The 25,883-nt window shown below is 46.5% G+C and overlaps 1 protein-coding gene across 1 annotated transcript in view; it reads left to right on the plus strand.

The window, feature by feature from the left end:
• The window catches only part of LOC146782669 (extracellular calcium-sensing receptor-like), a 140,535-nt gene that overhangs the window by 57,170 nt on the left and 57,482 nt on the right, over positions 1-25,883 (plus strand). Inside the window, exon 4 of the mRNA XM_085637169.1 lies at positions 24,997-25,224. Coding sequence (XP_085493295.1) covers positions 24,997-25,224 — 228 coding nt within the window. The remainder of the gene's footprint in view (positions 1-24,996; positions 25,225-25,883) is intronic.

A 25,883-nucleotide genomic window follows, 5' to 3' on the forward strand; every position in this document is an offset into this window, starting at 1 on the left:
GCATGCGGAGGGTGTTGCAGCATGAGGTACAGATGGTGGTGAGTTGCATGGTAATTGTGAGCGATGAGTCCATGATGAACACCAGCTTGCGTGCGTGGCCACTGGGTAATGGTGCGGTGCCCAGACCAGTGGCACACAAGGAGTTGACCCAGCCGTAAGGGTACAATCCTCAGATGATGACCTCAGTCCTGTCCAAGTCCAGCCTCAGGTGGCTGATGTTCAGCCATTTGTTAACGGATCTCATGCCTTCTTGAAGGTTGGATCTGGCAATGGCTGGCTCTTTGGTGAGTTTGAGGAGCAGCTGGGTGTCAATGGCATACAAGATGATGATGAGGTTGTGTGCGCATGCGATGGTGGAGAGGGGGGTCATGGAGACATTGAAGATCGTCACGCTGAGAGAAGAGCCCTGGGGCATGTGCCACATGACCCCAGTGTACTACATGCTGCAGGGTGGAGGCCGACTCCCTGGCCCTTGCTGGTGAGCTACTTTCTGATTTAATCCTGGGCCCTCCTCTGGATACCAGTGTTGGAGATGTGTGAGCTGACAGTGTGTTAGCACATGGTGTACAATGCCGTTGAGAGGCCAAGGGGGGTGGGCTCACCATTGTTGAGCAGGCAAAGTTGTCGGTGGTGGCAATGATGACGGTTGCAGTGGTGTGATTACTGTGGAATATGGTCTGGTGCCGGTTGCCTGGAGCTGGTTGCGTGGAGGAAATTTGTCAGTTGCTTGTTGAGTGTCTTCCGGATGACATTTGCTGGGTAGGGAAGCAGGGTGATGTACCAGGAGATCCTGCGGTACTGCCGTCCATTGTTTAAGAAGGGCCTGGGTCTCTGCATGCCTCCAGCACCCATGGAATGTGGCTAACTCAAAGGAGACATTCATGACGTGCTGGACGTGGGCTTCAAGGATGGAGAATGATGTCGTTGAGATGTTGTGTGGGAAGGGGCCTGATGGAGAGCCAGAGTGGATGGTGCACATGAGCCAGGTGGTGTACTTGCTGCTGACGGGAGTCCAGAACCTGAGGGGGGTTTGTCCTGCGGATAATAGTGCTGTCTGCCTCTGTGTGCCAAGGCTGTTGTGTATCGCCATGAGCTAGCAGTGGTACAAAGTTGCAAGGGATGTGATCTGCCTTGCAAGGGTGGGGTGTCTTGGATAGAGATCTGCTGTCAGTTCACTCACAATGCTGATGAGCTCCTTGATGTCGTGTGTTTTGGTGTCTCTGCACTATCTGAAGGATCTCCACTTGTCCTTGCTGATGATATGGTGATGTCTTTGTGTGCTCTTTTCCAGGCCTGTAAGGTAAATGATGGCTCTTTGTGTTGCAAGGTTTGCACAAGAGTCCGGCTAGGTCTGTAGGAGTCCAGTAGGTCTACCTTGTGCCTGTTGTTGTGCTTCACAGGAAAGTCCGTCAATGTGGCAAAATTGTTGGACCAGGGTGTTGCATTGGTGTTGTTTTGAGTGTCCCACACAGCTTGTCTGTGGTGACTTACATCAAGCATCTTTGGGGGATCATTAGCGGGGTGTGGGGCAGTGTGTTGCTTGTCGGAGACGTTGATTAAAATGTTGATGGACCAATGATGGATGGTGGTGTGGTTCTCCTCCATCCAGAAGATAATGGCCCCCAGCCACATCTAGCCTGTGGAGGTGAGGGCGAGCGTGCAGATGTACGTGTTGATGGCTTAGCGCAATTGTGGATGTAGGCCTGGAGATCTGTAGATCAGTGTTACTCTGAGGGTTGCCAGGGAGTTGCTGCAAACCCGGATTTGTGACTCTGAGGGTGTACTTGTGAATAAATTGCAAGTCATCCTCCAGGATTGTTGGTGCCGTCCCTGCGGGTGATCTTGTATCCGTCTGAGATGGCAATGAAGAAGTCGTGTGCTGAGGATGCTTATGTCCAGGTTACTGTTATGAAGGTGATGTGTGGGGCTGTTGTGTTGAGGAGGTAACAGAGTCCAATGGCGTACTGGTGGACGGAGCGGGTGTGGAGTAGGAGGCACATGACCTGGTTGTTCTGACAGGGTCTGGTAGGCTGGGCAGAGCTGTGTAGGCAGTTGGAGTTGCACACTCAGCATGCAAAGGTGTCGTGTGTGCGCTTAGGGGTTGCCTGATAGCAGGCGGATGATTGTATGGAGGACATTGCTTGGAGGTTGGCTGCAGCATGAGCCTGTTGTGTGACGTGGGTCATGCAAAGACCAGAGGCTCGTGCACTGTGCACGTTGCAGGCGCAGACGGTCCTGCCTTTGGCACGGCGTTGGCGCAACAGTGGCACAGACAAGCTGCTGGCTGCATTAAGAATGGGTGAAGGTGGGAAGGGATGAGCATTTTGGAGGCATGTGGGTTGCAGAATCAGGGCACATGGCGGGGCGGAACCGCAGGTGACACAGCAGCAGGCGGAAGGGGTGAGAAACTAGGCAAAAAGTAGCACACAAAGACAAGGAGGTCAGAAAGGCACAGTGCAACAGGTGTATGTAAAGGAAGGAGTGTCAGGTAACTCATGGGTCATTACGAGAAAATGTATGATCAATCACCAAAAATGACGGTCACAGGGTCAGGCAACAAAATGCGGAGCTGCACACAGGAGACACATCATCAACATGTGTTCACGTCCCGTTGTGGGGAGCAACCTGCACAAATACATACATAACCAGGGACTTCTTGCACAATAGATATTATTAGCCATGAAGAACTGCATGCATGTTGCCTAAGTACACATACACATATGCTCAATATTTGACAAGTATGCCATGGATGATGCATGCAAACTGGCAAGAGAGCTGCAGTGACAGAGATAAGGCACTTTCTATTGTGCTGAACACCTTTATTCCACATACACACACAGAGGGAAATGCATCCATGTGAACAGACTCACAGGTCAGTTAACAGAACATGTGGGACATATGCTGGACCCCCCCTTCATGACACGGATGATGTCAATCCCAATGAACTGGCACACAAGTCAAGGGGGTGAGCCAAACACATCCTGCTGCACACGGAGAGGCTGCAATTCCCCATAGAGCCTGTTGTTGTGATGTCTCACACTATGTCCACCCGTAATATTTCAGAGGCAAGGATAACACACATTGATGCCTTCATCAGACGCCACACTCCACTACAGATGACAGTCAAGAAGGGTGACTATCATGTCATGGGAGTGATGCTACATGTTATATGCTCCATGGTGAGAAGACATGTATGCATGGTACCACAACATGCACAGAAGCAGGCCCACCCATTCCCAACCCATACCACCACCAAAAAGCCTTGCTGCAATCCTTACCCAAACTGACATTTCCACATGTCCGTGCATGGAACGATCATTCAGCACACGTTGCAATCCTCATGAGGAATGGCAGGAGGACAACGATGACACAAGCAGACAACATGCGCAAAAACCTGGGAATGACTGACACACAAGAAGTCACCTAAAACAATTCTCGCCGCACACATGGACATTTACAAAACATGAACAATGTTGGACACATGTAAATTTCAAAGAAAGTCTCTCCGCAAAACTGTGTGGCATGACATCATCACTCGAGTGACACATCAGAACACACATCAAAGTCACTTTGCATTCAGTCAGCTGGACACACACATTGCAACACATGCCACTCAATGCTACAAGCTTGCACACTCATACCCAGTGACTCACCATTATGAGAAGAAGTTGCGTATGAGCTGACTCTGGATATCCTCCTCCTCCTCCTCCTCATCACTAGCCTTGTGAGCAAGCCCTTGATCCTCCACGGGTCGATGTTCCTGCTCATCCGGATCCAGGATGAGTGGCACTGCCTTCTCAACTGCCATATTGTGCAGCATGCAGCACACAAGGAAAATTCGGCAGACCTTCCCTGGGGCATAAGGGAGGGACCCGCCTGTCTTGTCCAGGAGTCCAAACGTCCTCTCAATCACTCGCCTGGTCTGCCCGTGTGCATTGTTGTACCGGTGATCTGCAGCTGTTCTTGGGTTGCGGAGAGGTGTCAGCAGCCATGGCATGTTGGGATAGCCAGAGTCCCGTACATAGAAACATCAGAGTCCCGTACATAGAAACATCATGTAAATAAGTGGTTCAGGAGATGCCGTAAGAGCCAAAGATACCGCAACACACAGGACAAACAGAGTATACCCACCAACAAGACATGCTCGCTCGTTGTGCAGCCGTAGCATCATTTGTGGCACCCTGCTACGCCTCATGATTTAGGCATCGTGTGCTGATCCTGGAAAACGTGCACAGACATGGCAAATCAGCATGTTAGCAAGACACACCACAAGGGCATTTATCGAGTGGTAATGTTTTCTATTGCGATAGGCTTGTTCCTGTGCCTGTGGTGGTACCAAAGCCACATGTGTACCATCAATGGACCCAATTACATGGGGCATCCCTCCCAGGGCATAGAAATCACCCTTGACATCTGTCAACTCCTCAGGAGTAGGAAATGTGATGAATTCATCAAGGTGCTCCAACATGGCTGCTAAAACAAAACGCAGGACACGGCTGAACATTGTCTGTGACATGCCACCAACATCAGCTATGGTGAATTGAAACGTACCTGTGGCAAAAAAATGTAGGGCTGCCATCACCTTCATCTTTGGGGTCAGCGCAGTAGGATACCTGTGTCGCACTTGGAGGTGTGGTGCCAGCCTGTCGGTCAAGTCCTCAATCAACTGTTGAGTGAATCTGTAACGTCGGATGCAGGCACGTTCCCTCATGGCACCCAAGTCTGGCATTGTTCTTAGGACAGGCTGTGCCCTGCAAGACATTGTTTGTAAGAAGGAAGATTGGGAGTCTGCCAATATCAATGTCAATGAACATAGCATATGCTACACTGCTAATACACATCAGGTAACTATGGAGTAGGGTGTGTGCAATACATACAGGACACATATGCCAGCTTGCCGGCACTCCTACAAAAAGCCAGATACACCTGTTGATTGTCAAGTCTACATGACATGCCCTGAAATGAGTTGTTAGCCAGTCTGAGTGAAGAGACACAGATATCACTAGGAGTGACACACAACCACATAGCTGCATTGGAAGGATGTCATCTTATCCACACAGCTGACTGCAAGGTACACGCACAGGTCACATGGAATGTCAAATGTACATATCAAACACATTGCGATGAAGGGGTACACGTGACAAGAGAAAGACACAGCCATTGAGACAACGCAGACATGTATGCCTGGGAAAATATGATGTCCGATGCACACAGACCCTACAGCGGTGGGAATCCACATGTGGCATGGTGTGCGTAGATGTGTTCCATGACCATCTCCACACAGACCCATGTTGGATGCACCAACAGCAGATGCAGTTGACGGAACACTGACATCCAGCTCATGGGAACACATGACACACACCTGACATAGTGACAAAGGGGCACGCTGATCGTGACATGTCAGTTGATAGAGTGTCCCTGGCATCAGGAGACAGGTGCGGGTGTTGATGACTGTGCCATCCCACTGCTGCTGTGCATGACACAGTTGGACTACAGACACACATGTGGCAAGTGTCAAGGTGATGTGTGCCACATAGTTCCCCATCACACATGACATGTATCCACAGGTCATCACACATCAATTGTGCAACTAGATGAGATGACCTGTGCAATATCACTGGCTGCCACACCTAGGGCCTGCACATGACAGTATGCAATGACAAGTACTTGATGGACATCCTTGTGCGACTCGTAGCCCTCCATTCCTGGCATGCGTGCGCCTGTATTACCATTGTAAGCGTGTGAAATGCGTACCCGTACGTATGAACTACTGCGTACCCATAGGTGTCAAACGCACTGTACTACTAGTGCGTACCCATACGTGTGAACTAGTGTGTACCTGTACGTGTCAAATGCACTGTACTACTAGTGCATACCCATACGTGTGAACTAGTGCATACCCGTAGGTGTCAAACGCTCTGTACTACTAGAGCATACCCACACGTGTGAACTAGTGCATACCCGTACGTGTCAAATGCACTTACTACTAGTGCGTACCCGTACGTGTGAACTAGTGCGTACCTGTAGGTGTCAAACGCACTGTACAACTAGTGCGTACCCGTACGTGTGAACTAGTGCGTACCCGTAGGTGTCAAACGCACTTTACTACTAATGCGTACCCGTACGTGTGAACTAGTGCGTACCTGTATGTGTCAAACGCACTTTACTACTAGTGCGGTGCCGTACGTGTGAACTACTGCATACCCATAGGTGTCAAATGCACTGTACTACTAGTGCGTACCCGTATGTGTGAACTAGTGCATACCCGTAGGTGTCAAGCACACTTTACTACTAGTATGTACCCATACGTGTGAACTAGTGCATACCTGTAGGTGTCAAACGCACTGTACTACTAGTGCGTACCCGTACGTTTGAACTAGTGCGTACCCGTAGGTGTCAAACGCACTGTACTACTAGTGCGTACCCGTACGTGTGAACTAGTGCATACCCGTAGGTGTCAAACGCACTTTACTACTAGTGCGTACCCGAACGTGTGAAACGCACCGTACACCCGCTATCATTGCGGGTGTACGCTTTGTTTCACAATTGTACTTGTGCCATAGGGGTATGTCTGAAATGCATCGTACATCCGCTAGCATCGCGTGTGTACGCTCCGTTTCACCATTGTACTTGTGCCATAGGGGTATGTGTGAAACGCACCGTACACCCACTATCATCGTGTGTGTACGCTTCGTTTCACCATTGTACTTGTGCCGTAGTGGTACGTGTGAAACACACCGCACCTGTGTGTGGATTTCAAAATTACATAGGGGACACATAATGGACAAGTATTAGTTCCTAAATCCATGCTGGTGGTCATGGAGACAGAGTTTTCAGTTGAAAAGTGTTGATCATGTGTCCTGGAACAGTCAGTTGGCCACAAAATACAATGTTGCAAAGTGGTTGTTGACTTAACATGATGCTCAAAATTTGAACGATACGAATGCTGTCATTGGTCTATGTTTAAAGTCATTGGTGTATGTTTAAAGGGATTGGAGTAAACGTAGGATGCAAATGAGTCTGACCAATCACTATGTACTCCTCTAAATGAATGCCCCTCAGCAAGACAGATATGAGGCAGCCAGAACCCATTGCCTGCACAACTTTCCAGTCGACCACACTGCTGCTGTCTCTGCTTCCTCTGGACCATGTCACGAACTGTGGAGAGGGCCCAGCCATTCACCCAGAAGGAGAATGAAGCCTTGCTGGACGTCCTCCTCCCACAGTACACCAAGCTGTATGGGAGACCAGGGGAGCAGGTGAGTGCTGAGTCCACTAACTTTGCCTATGCACCTGTTGTGTGACTGTCAATATTGTGTCCAGGTGGGACAGACATGCAATGTTGTTTAGAGTGGGTCCCGGGGGGGGGGCATGCTGATGTCTCTCATGCAGAGCATGATGTAGTTCCTGTGTGCACTCCTCACTTGCATTGTGCTTACTGTGACTTTCACTGCATAGTGCATGACACTTTCAGCCTGGCAAATCCTTTGTGTTTTTTTTCCCTATTGTCCTGAGGTGATTCAGTGGTCCCCCCGGTGTGACAGGTGACTGTACTCACAGAGGTATATGAGTTGAGTGGCACTGTGGTGAGATTGTCCAAATGATGTGTATGACCTCCTGGACAGTGATGTGTGTGAATGTTCCTTGTCATGTGGGTGAGTGTCTATGTGAAGTGTTGCACCACAGCTGCATGGAGGAGGCAACAGATCAACCCATCTGATGTGACAAGTAAGCCATGCTGTGTGTCTGACTTGCAGAGCTAGCATGACACCTGTGACACCCCACTGGCAAGTGGCACATGTGCAGAGTGAGGGTTGTATCCGCTGTTGTCAATGACAGGCGAGTGATCTGTGCTTGGGTGTGTCTGTCTAGTATGCTGATGGTGCGTCAGTGGAGTGGGACATGTGACTGCTTGGCACGTGCTGGCCTTCAGCCTGCTGTTGCATGTGCTGCACAGTGTGTGGCATGATCAGTGAGTGTGTCGCACCCCTCATGCCAACCTGTTGACTTTCAATGCCATGTAGTTCATTGGGGCTTGCACACAGGCCAATTTCTTATTGTGTATGATGTAATTCCTGTCTGCATCCTATGCCCTGTTCAACATTTCAATGATGTTCAAATGTGTGTCTCTGGGACATGGAGCAGGTGTATTGATGTTGTGTCACTTTGTCATCCTCACAGGTAAATACCTAAGAGAAGAGGGTGATCTGGAAAAACATTGTCAGGGCCGTGAGATCTAAGGGGGGGCATAGTCACCAGCTGCCACAGGACCGCAAGAGGTGGCAGGACATCCGGTGCTGGACCCGGCGGATCGCCCGGGTCCAGTTGGGGCTTGACAGTCCTCGCCCCCACGGCGGCCGCCGACGCCTGACCCCCCACATGAAACGTGTCCTGGCGGTGGTATTCCCTGAGCTCGATAGGCAGTTACAGGAGAGACTGCAGCAAGGAGGGGGTAGGTACATGGCTGTTTGTCGTGTTATGTGTCGCCAGCTTTTGGAAGTGCTCTGTAGCCTGGATACACTCCCAGAGTTAATATGTGCAGTGCATTTTCGGTTCCCCAATGTCATCTGGTGCTCTTTTTCATCCCTTCCCCTCCTTGACATGTGTCCCCTGGTCTGTGTGTAATCACATTTGCACATGGTCATCTAGGGTGCCAGTAAATCTAAGTGCACATTGCTTTCTGCATCATGTGGGAGGGTGGTCTGTGACTTGTGTTGGTACCTTGCCTGTGCCATGACCTGTTCACTATGTTGGGGGTCCATATTTGTTGCCACTGATGATGATTCTCAACATAGGAGTGTGAGCTTTCAACTGAACACCCTTGCAGCATGCATGACCAATGTTGTGGCCTCAGACATGATGCGCATGAGTGGGAGATATGCATATTGCCATGACGGTTGAACATGGTACAGTCAGCTCCTTCCAGGACCACGGAGCAGTGTGCCCACTACAGTCCCCTGAGACACCCTGGCCTCCTAATCATGTGTGTCATCCAACACTGTGCACATTCTCTGTGGATTCAGCATAGGTCTGCCTCTGTGGCATTGTTCCCTGGCCTAGTTAGTATTTTGCAAATGTGTGCTACATGTGTCCACTGGACAGGGATACACCATTTTGCGTGTGCATACTCACACTGGGCAGTGCCTGTGTGGCTATTCACAACAATCTGTTGATGGTTGTTTGTCACAAATATGTGTTGCCAGCCCCACGAGGTGATGTTGTGTAAATGAAGCTATTTTTCAAGCACCGTCATTGTAACCCTGAATAAGAGGTGTTACTTCTTGATCTGTATCAGTCACATTAACTCAGGCATGGGGTGGGGTGTGCGGGAGAGGCATACATGTGCAACCCTGATTTGTCATTGCCAGGTCTGACTTGTGTGTGAGACTTGGCTGTACAAAGAATCACTGTGCAGTGCCCCTGTGATGCTGGCCAGTGCTTAATATTCGTGCTTTGCAGCCTGTGTCAGTTTTTTAAAAACATGATTCCTGCTCATACATTTTAAGCACCTGTGTGTGGTTCAGATGCATTGCTGTTTGGACTTTGTGCGCTGACATCTGTGTGTACATTCTGGCTTGCCAAGAGGGTGTCCCCACAGTACAGCTAGGCTTTTTTTCAACCCAATTGCAGGCCCATTAGCTTATGCATTGTCCTGGGTGTGGACATGTGTGCCACTCAAGATGACAGGCAGTAGGTCATATGTGTAGCCAACTGTGTAATCAAGTGACGAATGGCCATGTGACAACTGACAGAATTCAAGTTGTTACTCTTAAAAAATTGTACCTTGGCCCTCACAGCACTTGTCAACAGTTCTTCAAAATTTGATGATTTGTGTTAAGGACACTGATGTGCCTGTATGAAAAAAGTGTCCCAAGGAAGTGCACACCAAACGACATTTCCACTTTCATGGAACACACTGGCACATTTTCTAAGAAGCCACTGTTAGAATAAAATGGTGTTGCAGATTCTCCATATACATGTTCCCACAGTGCTCTTGATTTTGTGAGACTCCTTTGTTGTTGGTGATTCAAACTGACGAGTCTCAAGACATCAATACCTCCGTGGGCCCATGAATATGTACTTTCTGCAACACCATTAATTTCTAACAGTGGCTTCTTAGAAAAGGGGCCAGCTTCTTCAATGACAGTGTAAATGTACTTTTGTGTGCACTGCCTTGTGTGACATATTTCATGCAGGCACATGAGTGTTCTTTTCACGATATGGCGAATTGGCACATTCAAAACATGTAGATTGTGTAAAGTATTGTGAGTCCCAAGGTAGCAACATTTTTTCGTTTTGTGTTCCAAAGTACTTACAGGTCTCTGAGTGTGGTGACACCTTGAGTATTAAGGTGTGTCAGTTTACGTTGGGTGCACCACTACTGTTTCTTTCAGGGTAAACAAGAGGTGGCATGACTTCATTGTATTGCTGTACTCACCGGTTCACAGACATTAGCTTCTCAGTGTATTTCTCATTCAAGTTGTGGCCTTTTGTGTTCTTTTTTTCCTGGTGTCCAAGTGGCATAGTGGGTCTACCAACTGGGCAGTACAGGGCTTACATATGTGCGGAGTTATCTAGCTGTTACTCATGATGCATTGCCTGATATGCACTGTGACCACTTGTTCTTGTGCTCATGTGTCAGATGTATACAGGTGACTGATGCATTTCGGTTTCTTCTCCTTGCCCACAGCATCATCATCCGCAACCAAGGAAGACACCTGCATGGACCTGGAGGAGGGACCCAGCGACAGTGCCACCAGTGCTGGGGATTCAGAAGGAGCCAGTGGCACGGAGGGCGAGGGGAGTCAGTCGGAGGACCTGTCTGGAGGCGAGAGCAGCTATGACGCCGACGGGTCTGAGGCTGACCTCCCTGAGGAGGCAGAGGCTGCAACACCAACTAGCAGCATACCCAGATCTGTCCCCGCCTCCTCCATTACCATCTCTGCCCTCCCAGTTGCTCCCGTCCCTTCTGTCCGTGCAGAGTCCCACCATGTCTCCTTCGGCCCAGGCACCGCACCCCCTGCCCCTGTCACCCCTGCTGCCCACAGTGAAGAGTCTGTGGACATACTGCAGCAGTTGCAGGTTGGGCAGGCATCGGTGCTGAATGTCCTCCATGGACACAGTAAACTGCTCACACAGATGGTGTCGTTCATGGAGGGCATGTCAGCAACGATGTCTGACCAACGCAGGTTTCTGCGATCTATGGACTCTTCCCTGATGGCAGCAGTTACTCTCCTGCAGCGCTCCATCCCCCCCTACCCCGGACCCATCCACACTGCCCTCTCCCATGCCTGCCCAACGCACACCCAGACAGTCACGGGCACGCACCCCACCAGATACATCCAGCACACCCCCACGTAAGGCACAGTGCACACCTCCTGGCACGCAGACTCAGGGGGATGTAGGCACACCCACAGGGTCTGGGGGCAGATGACATACACGCAGCCACAGTCGCAGTCCGCAGTCCTCACAACCCTGTTCCTCCAAAACCACTCTCCTTAGCTCCCCTGCCAAACTCTCACCCAAGGAGACCTATATGGTTGAGCTGGGCCTCACCCCCATTGAGCCACCACCCCACAAGCGGGCGAGGAAGTCCCCGGGCATGGGTGTTGAGTCCCCCACCATGTCCACCCCCTCCCCCAAGAGCACTGCACCCCATCCCTCGCCCACCACACCGTCCGTTGGCCCTGGGGTATCTTCAGGTGCAGGGGTTTGGATGGAGGGCATAGCAGCAGTGTGCAGCGCTGTACTGACCTCCACCTTTGGCGCTGCCCCACCCCCTGTGGTGGAGACGTCCACCCCTGCACCCACCACACCTACCCATCCCCCTCATGTCCCTGCTGTACCTGGTCCTGCTACAGATGATGCCTCCCCCGGTCGACAAACCTTGAGGTTCCTTTGTGCAGGCAAGGTAGGGGTGGACGCGGTCCCCTACGTCCATCTTTGGACTTGAGAAAAGGACTGGCCATTGGGCTTTGTACATAGTCTCTTTTAAATTTATTTATTTTTGGTGCTAAATAAAGCCTTTTCTTTTACTTTCAACACTATTGCATTTCAGGTACTTGATGTTGGTGATGAGGCTCCTGGAGTTGGTGTTCTGGTAATGTGTTAGGGTTCTGAGAACTGTTTTTGTATGATAGTCATGAGGTGGACCATGGTATCTGTGTGCCATCACAATGTCTCTGCAAAGAATCATTGGTAGTGCGTGTTCATTTAGTTTGGAGACATTGTCCCAAGGATTGTTCCTTCCTCTGTGGCACCTGACATCTTCCCTGCAAACAGTTGCACAATTGTTGTGCTGACCTGTGTCCACATTTCCTTTGTTGGTGACGGATCCCTTCAACAATGGCCATGCCTGCACACCGATGTCTCCTGCTGAATCGTCTGTGCCATCCTTGCTAGTCACTGTACTTGTGTTTTGGGTATGTAGGTATGCCTTCAGGGACAAATTGGCCCTTTTCAGCACTATGCATGTGTGTAATCACAGCCTACCACACAAATGGTACTTGTTATGCAGGATATTTGGGCACCTGACTCACAATTGTGGGCATTGTATCTGGTGGAATTGAACCCTATTCCTTCCATGAGAGACAACATCTTGGTGGCTGGACCAGCACCTGAACATTCCTATCAGTCCTGGGATGTGCGTGACAGTGTGTGTTCCCTCTGGCTATCTTAGTTTTGTATGCAGTTACATGACTATACAGTCTGTTGACATGAAATCAGGGTGTGTATTGTGCTGCATCCGCCATGGGTGGGTATGCATGTGTTATATGTCCTCACACCCACATATGGTGTGTCATGCAGTGTGTAAAAGACATCCATCATCCTGGGACACTGCTGTCAGTGATGTGTTGTAATAGCACTAAAATCATAGTCCAAAGTTAGGGATGCGTCCATACCACGATGTAGGTGTGGTCATCTGATGATGATGTACACCCCCCATATCTCTGTCCACTGCTGAGAGTCCTCTGCACCCACCCCTCATATCTCTGACCACTGCTGGGAGTCATATGCACCCACCCCTCATATGTCTGGACACTGCTGGGAAGCAAAAGACACACAATTGATGGACGGAATGCAGAACAAATCAAAACATTCACCCCCAGTCAAGAGATCTGGGTTAAATCCATAATTCTTTTGCTCACCATGCCACCCCAGTTTAGACCTGGCCATATGCAAATCAGTCTCGACCCTGTGCCTCATGGGAACAGTCCAGCCCGAACTGCCAAGCCAGGTCCTCCCTGGACCAGAAACAAGCATCCTAGGACCGGTTTCGGGGTTTCACCCCTCTTCAGCCAGGATAGCTTGATTCCAGTGGCACAGTGAGCCCAGGACTCACGTCTGAGCATACCTGGCGCACTTAGGGTGAGAAAGCAAAAGACACGCAATGGCTGGGTTCAAGCTGTAACGGCATAGTGAGCAAAAAAACGATGGATTTAGGCCCAGATCGCTGTACTGGGGTGAATGTATGACATTGTTCTGCATTCTGTCCATCACTGTTTTTTTTGCATTGGAATGGGAGTCATATGCACCCACCCCTCATATCTATGACCACTGCTGGAAGTCATATGCACCCACCCCTCATATGTCTGGACACTGCTGGGAGTCATATGCACCCACCCCTCATATTGCAGGCCACTTCTGGTAGTCATATGCACCTACCCCTCTTATCTCTGACCACTGCTGGGAGTCATATGCACCCACCCCTCATATCTCTGTCCACTGCTGGGAGTCATATGCACCCACCCCTCATATCTCTGACCACTGCTGGGAGTCCTCTGCACCCACCCCTCATATCTCTGTCCACTGCTGGGAGTCAGATGCACCCACCCCTCATATCTCTGACCACTGCTGGGAGTCATATGCACCCACCCCTCATATCTCTGACCACTGCTGGGAGCCATATGCACCCACCCCTCATATGTCTGGACACTGCTGGGAGTCATATGCACCCACCCCTCATATGTCTGGACACTGCTGGGAGTCATATGCACACACCCACGCACCCCCTTGGAGCAGTACACTGCTGGCCTGGACCTACACACACACCAATATGAAGGTGTGACACGCACCGTACCCACGCATTCATTGCGTGTGTATGGTCCGTATCACAGTTCTACTGTGCCGTAGGGGTACGTGTGGTACGCACCGTACCCACGTATTCATTGCGTGTGTACAGTCCGTATCACAGTTCTACTGTGACGTAGGGGTACGTGTGGTACGTACCGTACCCACGCATTCATTGCGTGTGTACGTTCCGTATCACTGTTCTAATTGTGTCGTAGGGGTACATGTGACACGCAACGTACCCACGCATTCATTGCGTGTGCACGGTCCGTAACACAGTTCTACTGTGCCGTAGGGGTACGTGTGGTATGCACCGTACCCACGCATTCATTGCATGTGTGCGGTCCGTATCACTGTTCTAATGGTGCCGTAGGGGTACATGTGACACGCACCGTACCCACGCATTCATTGCGTGTGTACGGTTCGTATTACAGTCTGTGCTGTAGGGGTACATGTGGTAAGCACTGTACCCACACATTCATAGCGTGTGTACGGTCCGTATCACAGTTCTACTGTGCCGTAGGGGTACACGTGGTATGCACCGTACCCACGCATTCATTGCGTGTGTAAGGTCCGTATCACTGTTCTGATGGTGCCGTAGAGGTATGTGTGACACTTACCGTACCCACGCATTCATTGCATGTGTACGGTCCGTATCACTGTTCTAATGGTGCCGTAGGGGTACTTGTGACACGCACCGTACACGTCCACTTCCGTTGTTGCGGTACGCAGGGGTTGCTGGCCACGCCCCCCAAGTGACCAGACCCTGGTGGTAATGTATGGCCTCCATATTATAGGTTTGGCTTTGAGTATGGGGTTTTTTTCCTGCCCCTCACCCCCCCTGGCTCCTGGGTGTTGTTATCACCTTCTGCTGCGTGTGCATCGGGTGCGGTGCACCAGGTCGTAGGCCAAGAGGACCGGGATGACACGTACGACGGGGTTCATGGCGTGTACGTCGTGTACCGGGGCTCCGTTGCGTAGCGGTTCGCGTCGGACTCTGCTTTTCCGGCTGTGTTTGACTCCCGTAAAAAAAGACCCATACGGAGTGACGTAGGGACGAATCGTACTTGCTGGGCCGGAACCCGCTGCCTAAATACGTCCGGACGTCGCGTACAAGCTGTTCCGGATCAGAATCATAGTTTTTTTTTACCCGTACGGAAATAGGCTTTATGTACGAATCGTACTTCCTAGGTTGCATAGAAAGTTTACCGGGTACGAGTCGTATGGGGTAAACGCTCCGTACAACGATTCGTATAGCCTTTTTACAGGATCGGAATCAGCCCCAAAGTGTCATTTTGGATTCCCACGTCCAGTAATTTCAAACGGAAGAGTAAATAGTTTTATGTCAGCAGTAAGGCATGCAATAACTCGGAAATCTCCAAAGAATACTTACAACTTAAAGAGAACCGATGATTCAAAGTACATTAATGACTACAATCCAGTGATTTTGACAATGTGGAATGCAAACATGGATATTCAATATGTTGCAGATAATTCAATTGTCGTCACTCGCTATGTTACATCATATTTAACTAAATCTGAAAAGACAGAGATTAAAGAAATGGGGGAAAAAATTTCACAGGAAAAGAGACTTAGCAAGAAATTGTTCAGCTTTAGCTTGAAAATGCTTTCCCACCAAGAGATTGAATCCTATGAAAGTTCTGATTAGTTGAGCTCTGCCAGTTTATATTCAAAGTCAAGAGGAATCATTTGGATAAGTTTAGGTCTGGCCTGCACACGAAATAGAGTACTGAAAACATTACAAGAAATTGAATACACTGAATGAACCAGAAAGTACAGATATTGTTAAAACTAATATGTTGGATACATACTATCACAAAAGGAGCCCGTATCTGGAAAACGTATGTCTCTATGAAATACTGCAACATTATAGCTTTAAAAGAAACATTACTGAAAATATAAATGAAGAAAAATATGCATTAATTGCATGTGATGGATGCTTGGTAAAACATGTCAAAGGAAATCTTACTAAGCAGCAAAAACTCTGTTGTGATAGTCCAGATAAGAGGGAATTTTTCTATTTAGCACTTCTGCAACTGTTAAAGCCTTGGAGTAGTGAAGCGGAATTACTTGGAGATTTCGACTGCTATGAAGATTCTTTTAATGCATGTAAAGATAGCATTCAATGCACAATCTTCCCAACTTATCTACAAATGTTAGAGGATGAGATTGAACAAGAAACTACTATTGCAGCGGAAATAGCTAGAGACAGTTATCAAGATAATCAAAGTTTGGGTCCACTAAGTCAAGATAGGATAGGATAGAGTTTTTAAAGCGCTCGAATGCCAAGGCGTCTTGGCGCTAAGAAGTGAGATAGAGGGATTGCAACAGCTATACCTGACCTTAGATCACTGGAAACAACCACGTTTTTAGCGCTTTTCTAAAAAGAAGCCTATTTGACAGTAATCTCATGGTGATGGGCAGCTAGTTCCACAGATTGGCTGCACAGTGTGATAGGCTCCTACCTCCCCATCTGACTCTACGAATTTTGGAGATACAGATGAAACCCACGTCTGTGGATTTGTGGTTTCTGGTGGGGGTGTACCAAGAGAAACATTTCCAGAAATCAGCTGCCCCTCCGTCATATAATGCCTTATGGACCAAGCATAAGGCTTTAAACTCCGCCCTCTGCTGAATCGGGAGCCAATGTAATGAACTGATGGCAGCAGAGGTAGAGTGACCCTTAGGAATATTTAGCAATAAACGAGCAGCAGCATTTTGTATTGATTGTAGTTTTACCCTCTGCACTTTATCAATGCCTATAAAAAGTGCATTGCAATAATCTAAACGTGAGAGGATGAGAGACAATACCACTGATTTCCTCGAATTCCTGGGGATGAAAGGAAAGATCTTCCTAATAAGCTTCATTAAAAAGAAGCAGGAAGAGGTTACACTGTTGATCTGGGCTGCAAAATTAAGCTGGTCATCAAAAATGACCCCCAGGTTCTTGACTTTGTTTGTCGGAATGGGACATTCTCCTGCCTCTCCCACCATGTTGGGTTCCACAGGGATGGACCGTTGCCAAACTCCATCACCTCCGTCTTCTCCGTATTGACCTTACAACTCATCCAGCTCATGATATGAGACAGACAGGCATGGAAGTTAATGGCAATGGCCTCAGACTGTTTAGATACAGAGACGACAATCTGTGAGCCGTCTGCATACAAGACCAGCGAGAAGTCATGCTCTCTGATGAGTGTGGCGAGTGGGGTGACGTATATATTGAACAATGTAGGTGACAGTGCAGATCCCTGCAGCAGTCCACATGGTAGACGGAAAGATTCGGATTGCAAATTTTACCAATATATGCTCTGTTCCCTAGAGGCCAGAAACTAAGAGAGAAGGGACAGAGCCAGTTCCCCAATCCCCACTGCCTTTAGCTGCCGCACTAATACTGTGTGATTGACGGTGTCGAAAGCCCCTTATAGGTCTAAGAGAATGAGGATGGCTCTTCCCCCTCCATCCACCTGTCTTCTAATTTCCTCAATTTCCATGATCAGGGTCGAGTGACATGACCGGAAGCCATGCTGACTAGAGTCAAGCAGATTGTTAGAGTCTAAATATTGCGTAAGCTCCTGATTTACCGCCTTTTCAAGGATTTTAGCTGTAATTGGCAGACACGAAATGGGTCGATAATTCTTAACCTCCATGGGGTCTAAGGCCGTTTTTTTTTAAATTGGTCTTATGCAGGCTGTTTTACAGACCGACAGATAAGTGTCTGACTCAAGTACTTGGTTTAAGAGGGGGGTTAGATATGAACTAATCATCCCGGAAGCCAGGTGCATGATGATTGGTGGACATGGGTCCTTTGGGGATCCAGATTTAGTTGACAGTAAGATTGTATTCACCTCTTTTGAAGTGAGAGAACTAAAGCTAGTTAATTGGCACTGAAGTGTCCTTTCCTACATTGCTGGGTCTGGGCCATTTTCAAGTTATTGCTGAGGTTGTCATAAATTAGTTGCACCTTGGTCTGAAAGAAATTTGCCATTTTATTACAAAAGGCTTGGTCTGCCTTAAATAAACTGACCTGTTGTAGTTTGGATAATGCTTAGACTCTTTTAAAAAGCTCCTTAGAGGAGTTTTTAGCCGCCTCAATTTTTGCAGTGTAGTAGGTGATTTTTGCTTTTATAATAGCCTCATTATAAAGTTGGAGTGCTATATTGTATGCAGACTTATGCTGCCTACTATAATCCGATCTCCAAATGCGCTCAACTCTCCTACAAGTGGCTGTTAAGCTCGAGTACATACCATGGCGATGTCACCTGGGATCTTCTTACTTTGATAATTTTTTCTGGCACCACCTGGTTAGCTGCGGTAGCAATACATTTGTCAAACTGAATAGCGGCATCATGGTTATCCATGACCCACAGGGAAGGACAAATGTTTAAGGCCTGCTCATGTTCCGTCCCTTGAACTTTGTTCCATGATCTAATTTTTAAGCGTGCAGCTTTATTTGCAAGGGGAATGTTTGGTTGGGTGATCTTAATAGTAAAATATATCGCCCTATGGTCGGTCCAGGTGAGAGGGGAAGTTTTAACCAACGTCGTTGTTATTCAAAAATATAATGTTAAGTGTGTGACCGGCAGAATGAGTAGGTCCGGACACTAATTGAGACAATCCACTAAGACAATCAATTATTGAAAATGAAGCAGCAATATTAATGAATCAAGTAGAAACTGTAATGCAACAAGCACAACATGATATTATTCAGTTGGAAAAGTTAGAAGAACAACTAAACATGAAGCAATAAGAAATATATCTCCAAGTGACAGAACAGATACAACATGGTTTGCAACAAGAAAAAAAGAATGCCAATGTTCATCATTTAAACCTATTCTAATGTACATCAGTGGTCAAGCTGGAACAGGAAAAAGTTTCTTAATTAAAGTTTTGACTAGTTATCTATACAAAACTACAGAATCACATTTATCTGGTGTTATAACAGCTCCTACTGGAGTAGCAGCACACAACATTAAAGAGATCACTTTACATCGATTACTTATGCTACCAGTTGAACATGAAAATAAATTGCAATATCACAAGCTATATGGAGAAGCTTATTATGAAGTCTCAAGAGTACTGAAGAAAATGAAACTTCAAATCATTGATGAGATGATCATGGTCTAAAACTTAATGCTTACCTTTGTACACTTGAGAATGCAACAGATTTAAAAAACAGATTACGATGTTCAATTTGTAGGAAAACATGTAATTGTATTCAACGATCTACTATAACTTACTCCGGTAAAAGGGCAAACTGTTTGTAAAACACGTGTCCATGAAGATACTAGAAAATCTTTGGGAAGTATTGGAAATGTGAACATTTGGTCACATTTTGAATATAAAGAACTTATTAAGAATATGCGACAAGCAAGTGATGAACAATATGGAAATATTCTTCAAGATATAAGAATTGGTGTATTGACAAAACATGGTAAACAAGCTTTCGAAAGTCGGCTAATAAGGAAATTGTTTACAACTGGAAATAAAGCGGCTGAAATAATGTACAAAAAGCTTGAAGAAAAGAAATCTATAGTTTGTCTAATGCCTACACTGTAAGAGGGTTCTACATTTAATGAAGAACTTTTAAAACTGGAAAAACAACAAATAGTTTCAATTGAAGCTATTGATAAAATAGAACATCAAGGAGGGACTATTCTTCTCTCAGAGAAACTATAGTCAAAATTAGATTCTTTGGAAAAGTTTGTATTTAAGACTGCAGGCTTATAAAAGATTTTACATGTATGTATAAACTGTTGGGTCATTTTACGGCGTAATTTGAATGTAGAAGAAGGTTTAGCAAATGGAGCAATGGGAAACGTTGTTGACTTTGTACATTTTCAGAACAGAAATGGAATAGAATTTTTGAAGGTAAAATTTGATCAGATTAAAGAGGTAAAACCGATTGGGCGTTGTGTTGTATGTTTTTTGCTTGTAAAAGACTTGTATGTTTGCAGAAAACAGTTTCCTTTGTCTTTTGCATCTGCAGTAACTATTCATAAATCTCAAGTTTTAGGTATAGACAGTGCTTTGGTAAATATTGGAAGTACAGTGTTCAAAGAGGGAATGGCATACGTTGCATTGTGTCTAGTAAGAACATTATCTGGTTTGTATTTGATTGATTTTGGTGAGAAAAAGGTTACTGTTGATACAAATTGTGTAAGCGAATACAATCATTTAAGAAGACTTTATACTCATCATTTAGGTGAATATCCCATGTATGAAAAACGTGTAGTGTGTCCAAAACTGAAATATGTCAAACATTCAATTGAGGTTCAAAAAAAGAAAGAAAACAATTGAAGAGAATCATGAAGGTGTAAAGAAAATGAAAATGAAACTGCTGATGTGATTGTATGATGCCAGTTGGAAAACAGGTCAGGTATCAACTGCTATGCTACTGTGATTTTTTGTTTCCTCTCTGGGACAACTCTACCTTCCCAAAAGGGTTTCACGATGCTGTTGGACGGCATTGGGCAGGCTATGGCATTGAACGACTTGGGCAACTTTATGATTTAAATGGCTTCCCTACTTTTTCTGGTCTACATTCTATTTATAATCTCCCACAGCAGTTTTTTTAAAGTACTTACAGCTAAGAGACTACTTTTTAAGAGGACACATGATTCAGATACCGCATAATCCTGACTTAATGGCATGCTTATTGCATCCTAACCAAAAACCGCTAATCAGCACAATGTATTTGTTATTATTTCAACATAGGGGGATGTAAGTCAACAACTGGCCAACAAGTGGAGCCAAGCTTTAGAGGTAGCCATTGCTTCTGCAGAACTAACATCCGCTCTAGATACTTTGGACGGGGCTGTTCACTCTACCAATTTAAAATTACAGCAATTTCGCTCTATCTGCATGTTGTACTATACTCCTGCAGAAAGTTGCATAACGATATTCACTAAATTTGAAGGAACTATTAAAAGGCAGCTGCGACCCGAGAGGAACTCCATAAGGACTCCGTGGGGTGCCGGGAGCTTTGTATAACCCTACTCAATTAAATTTGGAGCTAATATGGGGAGAGGAGATGAGTTGGCCTAACGGCTAGGGCGCTCGACCTCAGACTTAAGGAACTGGGTTCAAGTCCCAGTAAGGACACTGAACATCCTGTGATTCTGGGCAATTCACTTAATCTCCTCATGCCTAACAAAAAAATGAATGTGTGTCCTCATGTAACGTAACTGGTGCTATGTAAAGCGCTCTGATACCTTATTGGATTCGGGTCAAGTTCACGCAAAATAAAACTCTGCAAATAAATAAAAAATAGTAATATCGGGAAGAGGGAATTATCATGTTTTCTACGCATACATTTAACAAAACGATTGTTTCTTTTTATCATGTTTTCTACGCATACATTTAACAAAACGATTGTTTCTTTTTAACTCCGACCAACGTTTGAATATGGAACTGAGCCATCTAATTAACTGTAGTTGAAGGCTAGAGAGGCCTGGATTAGGATATTTTTTAATTGCCTGGAAAAAGTCTTATGTTTAACACGTGTCGGCTGAGTATTGTAGGACTGAACAAAGAATAAACCAACAGTGGAAATAACAAATTATTTGGACTCTTACATTATTGCTGTCAGGAGAAGAGATAACTTCAACTTTGAATCCTGGTCCAAAATTGGGACATTTGCGAATTTATTAGATTAGTGTTGTTTCATTGATGATGACTCAATGGTCTTTCATTACACCTTGAGAGAGTGCTAAAAAAAAGGTTCTAATATGTTTATTGTTCGACCACATTATTGTTATAATTTGCTGTGAGCACCTTCTGATAGTAAGGTGGCTGAACCAACATAGCACCTCAATTTAATTGAATTTATTCACACAAGATTATTTGAGAAAAAATATTTTGAGTACAACTTTGAAGTTGGGTAGATTTCCCTTTGGGGAACCACTACTATAACTTAGGGAAGTCATTGTTAGTTTAATAGCTATCTGTGTTCTATCATCATTAGCTGCTGGAAGAAATTTCTGATAAGCAGTGCCAATTGCGCCTTGGCCTGAGCTCGTATATATTCCAAATAAGATTTCCGACGGGTTTGGCATGACTAATAGCTTTTGACCTCTTACAAAAAAAGTCCCTGATTTGTAAGTACTTAAAAAAGGTACTCTGAAATAGTCCAAACTCTGCTTTTACTGAGATAAAAAACCAGAACCCCTGTGCATTGTACAATTATCCGATCTGATTGATGCTGTTACATTGCCAGCCTTTTCCGATAGTATCTTGAAATATATCGAGCAGCATAGGATTGCCCCATAGTAGCATATAATGGTGTAGCCGGGGCGGAGAGTATTGCTTACAGATGTCCTGCCAAACCATGGTAATATCTTTAACTACCTTAAACTTAACTCGCTTGAAGTATTTAGGATCAGAGATCTACTATAGCATAAATCCGGCTGATGGACCACCAGCTAACTAATAGGACAGCAAAGCCGGACCAGCATCCGACCCGCTAAGCAGGCCCCAAATCCATCCAAGAAAAGCAGCCCAGTAGTAGAGCTTGAAGTCTGGGAGCTTAAAACCCCCTTGGGTACAAGGTAGTTTCATAAGCCAAAGAGCCCTCCTGGCGCGTTTATACCCGCAAATCAAACTGCCAATAGCACTGTCTAATCGCTTAAAGAGAGTCCGAAGAACCCGCAGAGGTATTGAGCAATATAAGTACGGAAATTTAGGTAAAACATTAATTCTGATTATATTGCATCTCCCATAAAAACTGAGAGGAAGCCAATGCCAACTACACAGATTAGCTTTTTCTCCCTTCGAGCGGAATCCGGCCCAATGGACACACTGCTCTATTATCAACTTAAAGCGTCTTGCCGGAAGCTACATTTCACTTTCCCTCGGCCCCCTCCCTTGATGGCTTCTCTTGACCTGGTTTATACTTATGCCTCCCCCCGCAAACTGGTCTCCACGTTGGCAGCATCCCCCATATCGGCTGATTGTGCCCGTATTGCCTGGAGCGAGGATCTGGGTACTGATCTCGGAGGACTGGCTGTACTGTTGTAGACAGACCAAACGTTTGTCGCCTAACTATCACCTGTGCCTCATCCATTTTAAATATTTACATAGAATATATTGCTCCCCTGCTCAGCTTTATAGAATGGGCTTCGCTTCCAGCGATAGATGTCTCCTCTGCTCGGCTCTCACGGTGGACTTTTCTCACCTGGCCTGGTTGTGCCCGAAAGTCTCTGCATACTGGCAAGAGGTGTGTACCACCATTACAGAGATTTCCTCCTCATCTGTATCCCCTGACTCGTCGGTCTGCCTCTTGGGCTTTGTGAAACACTGCCCGGACGCCTCTTGCCGCCTTTCCGCTATGCTACTTGTTCTTGCGCATCGCAGAGTCACTATGCATTGGCACTGGAAGAGCTCATTTCTAATAAGTGGATCAAGGTGATATCCTATGCGGATGACACCCAACTAATGTTCTCCTTCAGTGAGATGTCGTCATCACACTTTGACCCCTTCAAAGACTGTCTAAAAAGCATTTCTGGCTGGATGAGCAACAATTTTAATCAAGCAGTCCCACGCCCGGCTGCCCTGTGGTGGCCGGCAGAACTGGGAACTGCTCCTGTACCTAAGGACTAGGTCAAGAATCTTGGAGTCAGATGGGATAGTGACTTATCCCTTTCTGTCCATGTCCAGCACGTATCTGAGGCCTGGTTTGGCAAGATGAAAACTATTTCAAAATTCATTGACATCTTGCCAGAGATTGCCCGTAAAACTATAGTGCATGTATTAGTCACCTTGCATCTTAACTACGCCAACTGACCCTATCTGGGTCTGCCTAGTGGGTTAATCCGTAGGCTGCAGATAGTGCAAAACACGGCTGCTAGACTGGTCTGCAAGGTTCCTCTCCGTCAGCATATTTACCCCCACCTCAGGCAACTCCATTGGCTCCCGGTGACCAAGAGAGTTGAATTCAAGGCCCTTACGTTTGCTTTCCGGGCCTACCAGGGCACAGGCCACAACTATCTGAGGAAGAGACTTCGCCATTACCAGTAGGGCAAATCGCTGAGGTCCAAACATAAATGCTACCTCACCATCCCCCACTTTGCTAAAGTGAGAATGGGAGGCAGAACGTTCGAGGTGGGAACCTCCAAATGCTGGAATGACTTGCTTCTTCAACTATGTATGATGCACTCTGAACAGGAGTTTAGCTAGGGCCTTGAAGACCTGGCTGTTCAGGCGTCGAGACTAGATCCTCGCTGGCACTGCTTTGTTGTTATCCGCTTTAGCGGCAGGACACCTCAGTCGAGGTAGCTGTGCGCTCTACAAATGCCTTTATTATTATTATTAAGGCCTATCTATGGTTGATTTATTCATATTTCAAGTAAGGATTTTGGCATCTCAAAAGAGGTTAATTTGACAAGTTAAATTTGCAGTTCAAAATGGTATGAACCAGGCTGCAGATGGTATGCATGTAGTTGCTGCAGTGGGTGGCACTATGGGTGCCACAATGGGTGCTAAAGCCCACTAGCGGCATTTAACTTAATTGCCCTGTATAAACTTTGTAAGATATACTAGGAAATTATAGGTAAGTTAAATATGCCAATTTAATCATGTTAAAATGTGGCACACAGGCACTTTAACACTGATTAGCAAGGGGGAAGTGCACAGAGTTGTACACTCAGCAAAAATAGTTAAAGCAGAAATCTGGGGGTAGACTATGCAAAATATGGTAATTTCAAACAATTTCTAAATAGAAGTAAACACCAGAATCACAAGCAAAAAGCATCAGAACCCATCATGCTAGAATGGACGATCAACTTACTAGAAGAACATGCATAAAAAAAATAAGGGAGTTTTGAAATTAAGGGTTATAACAACCAGCTTTACAACTGAGAGGGTAAATTTAACATTCACACTAAATTTGTTTTTATTGTCTTCCAGCTCTTACTTTACTTGAGGAATGTGCGCTTCAAGAACAGCCTGGGGGATGAGATGTACTTTGATGTAAATGGTGATCCACCAGCCTTGTATGATGTGATTAACTGGCAGCTTAAGCCAGATGGGACCATCTACTATGTGAAGGTGGGGAACTTTGATTCCGGGGCACCATCAGAGCAGAAGCTACTTGTCAATACAAGTGCCATTCAGTGGAACACGATGCGTAAAGAGGTAATGCCCAAAAATATGTGACTTCAAGTGTGTCTTTTCTTCAAGTGATGGATCATTGTCTTTTTGCTATTTGCGTTCATGTGTCTTTCAGTACCTGACCGCAAATTCTCTTTGCTGTCAAAGGAAAGGAGGTATGATACCTAGTACTACAGTTAGTTGTGGCAAAGTAGCCAGAGCTGCCATCTTTGAAACTGGAAAACCAGAGATAAATCACCACATCGTCTCAAATTCCTAAAATCCTGGGCAAATCACTTAGGTGCCGATCACGATCCTGTAAAAACCGGGTACGAACCGTCGGACGGAGCATATTCTCCGTCCGACGCGTACCCGGTCGTCAAAATATACAAACATGGAATTACGATTCGCACGGGAACAACATTTCCGTACGAATCGTAAAAAACCCCGACCGAACAAAATAAACCTACAAATTCGATCCGGGAAAGCGCCGACCTGACGTCGGGACGCTCGCAGCCTGCCATTCACGAACCAGGAATCACGATTCGCACCGACGTCATCCCGCACGGTGAATATTTTCTGGCTGCCAAAATCTGCCGGGAAATCAGGACGACGCGAACAAGGAGTACCAGTACGCGACGGACAGACAGGACGACGCGAACAAGGAGGACCAGTACGCGACGGACAGACAGGACGACGCGAAC

Source organism: Triturus cristatus, chromosome 12 (genome assembly GCF_964204655.1).
Source record: "Triturus cristatus chromosome 12, aTriCri1.1, whole genome shotgun sequence".
Classification (NCBI taxonomy): domain Eukaryota; kingdom Metazoa; phylum Chordata; class Amphibia; order Caudata; family Salamandridae; genus Triturus; species Triturus cristatus.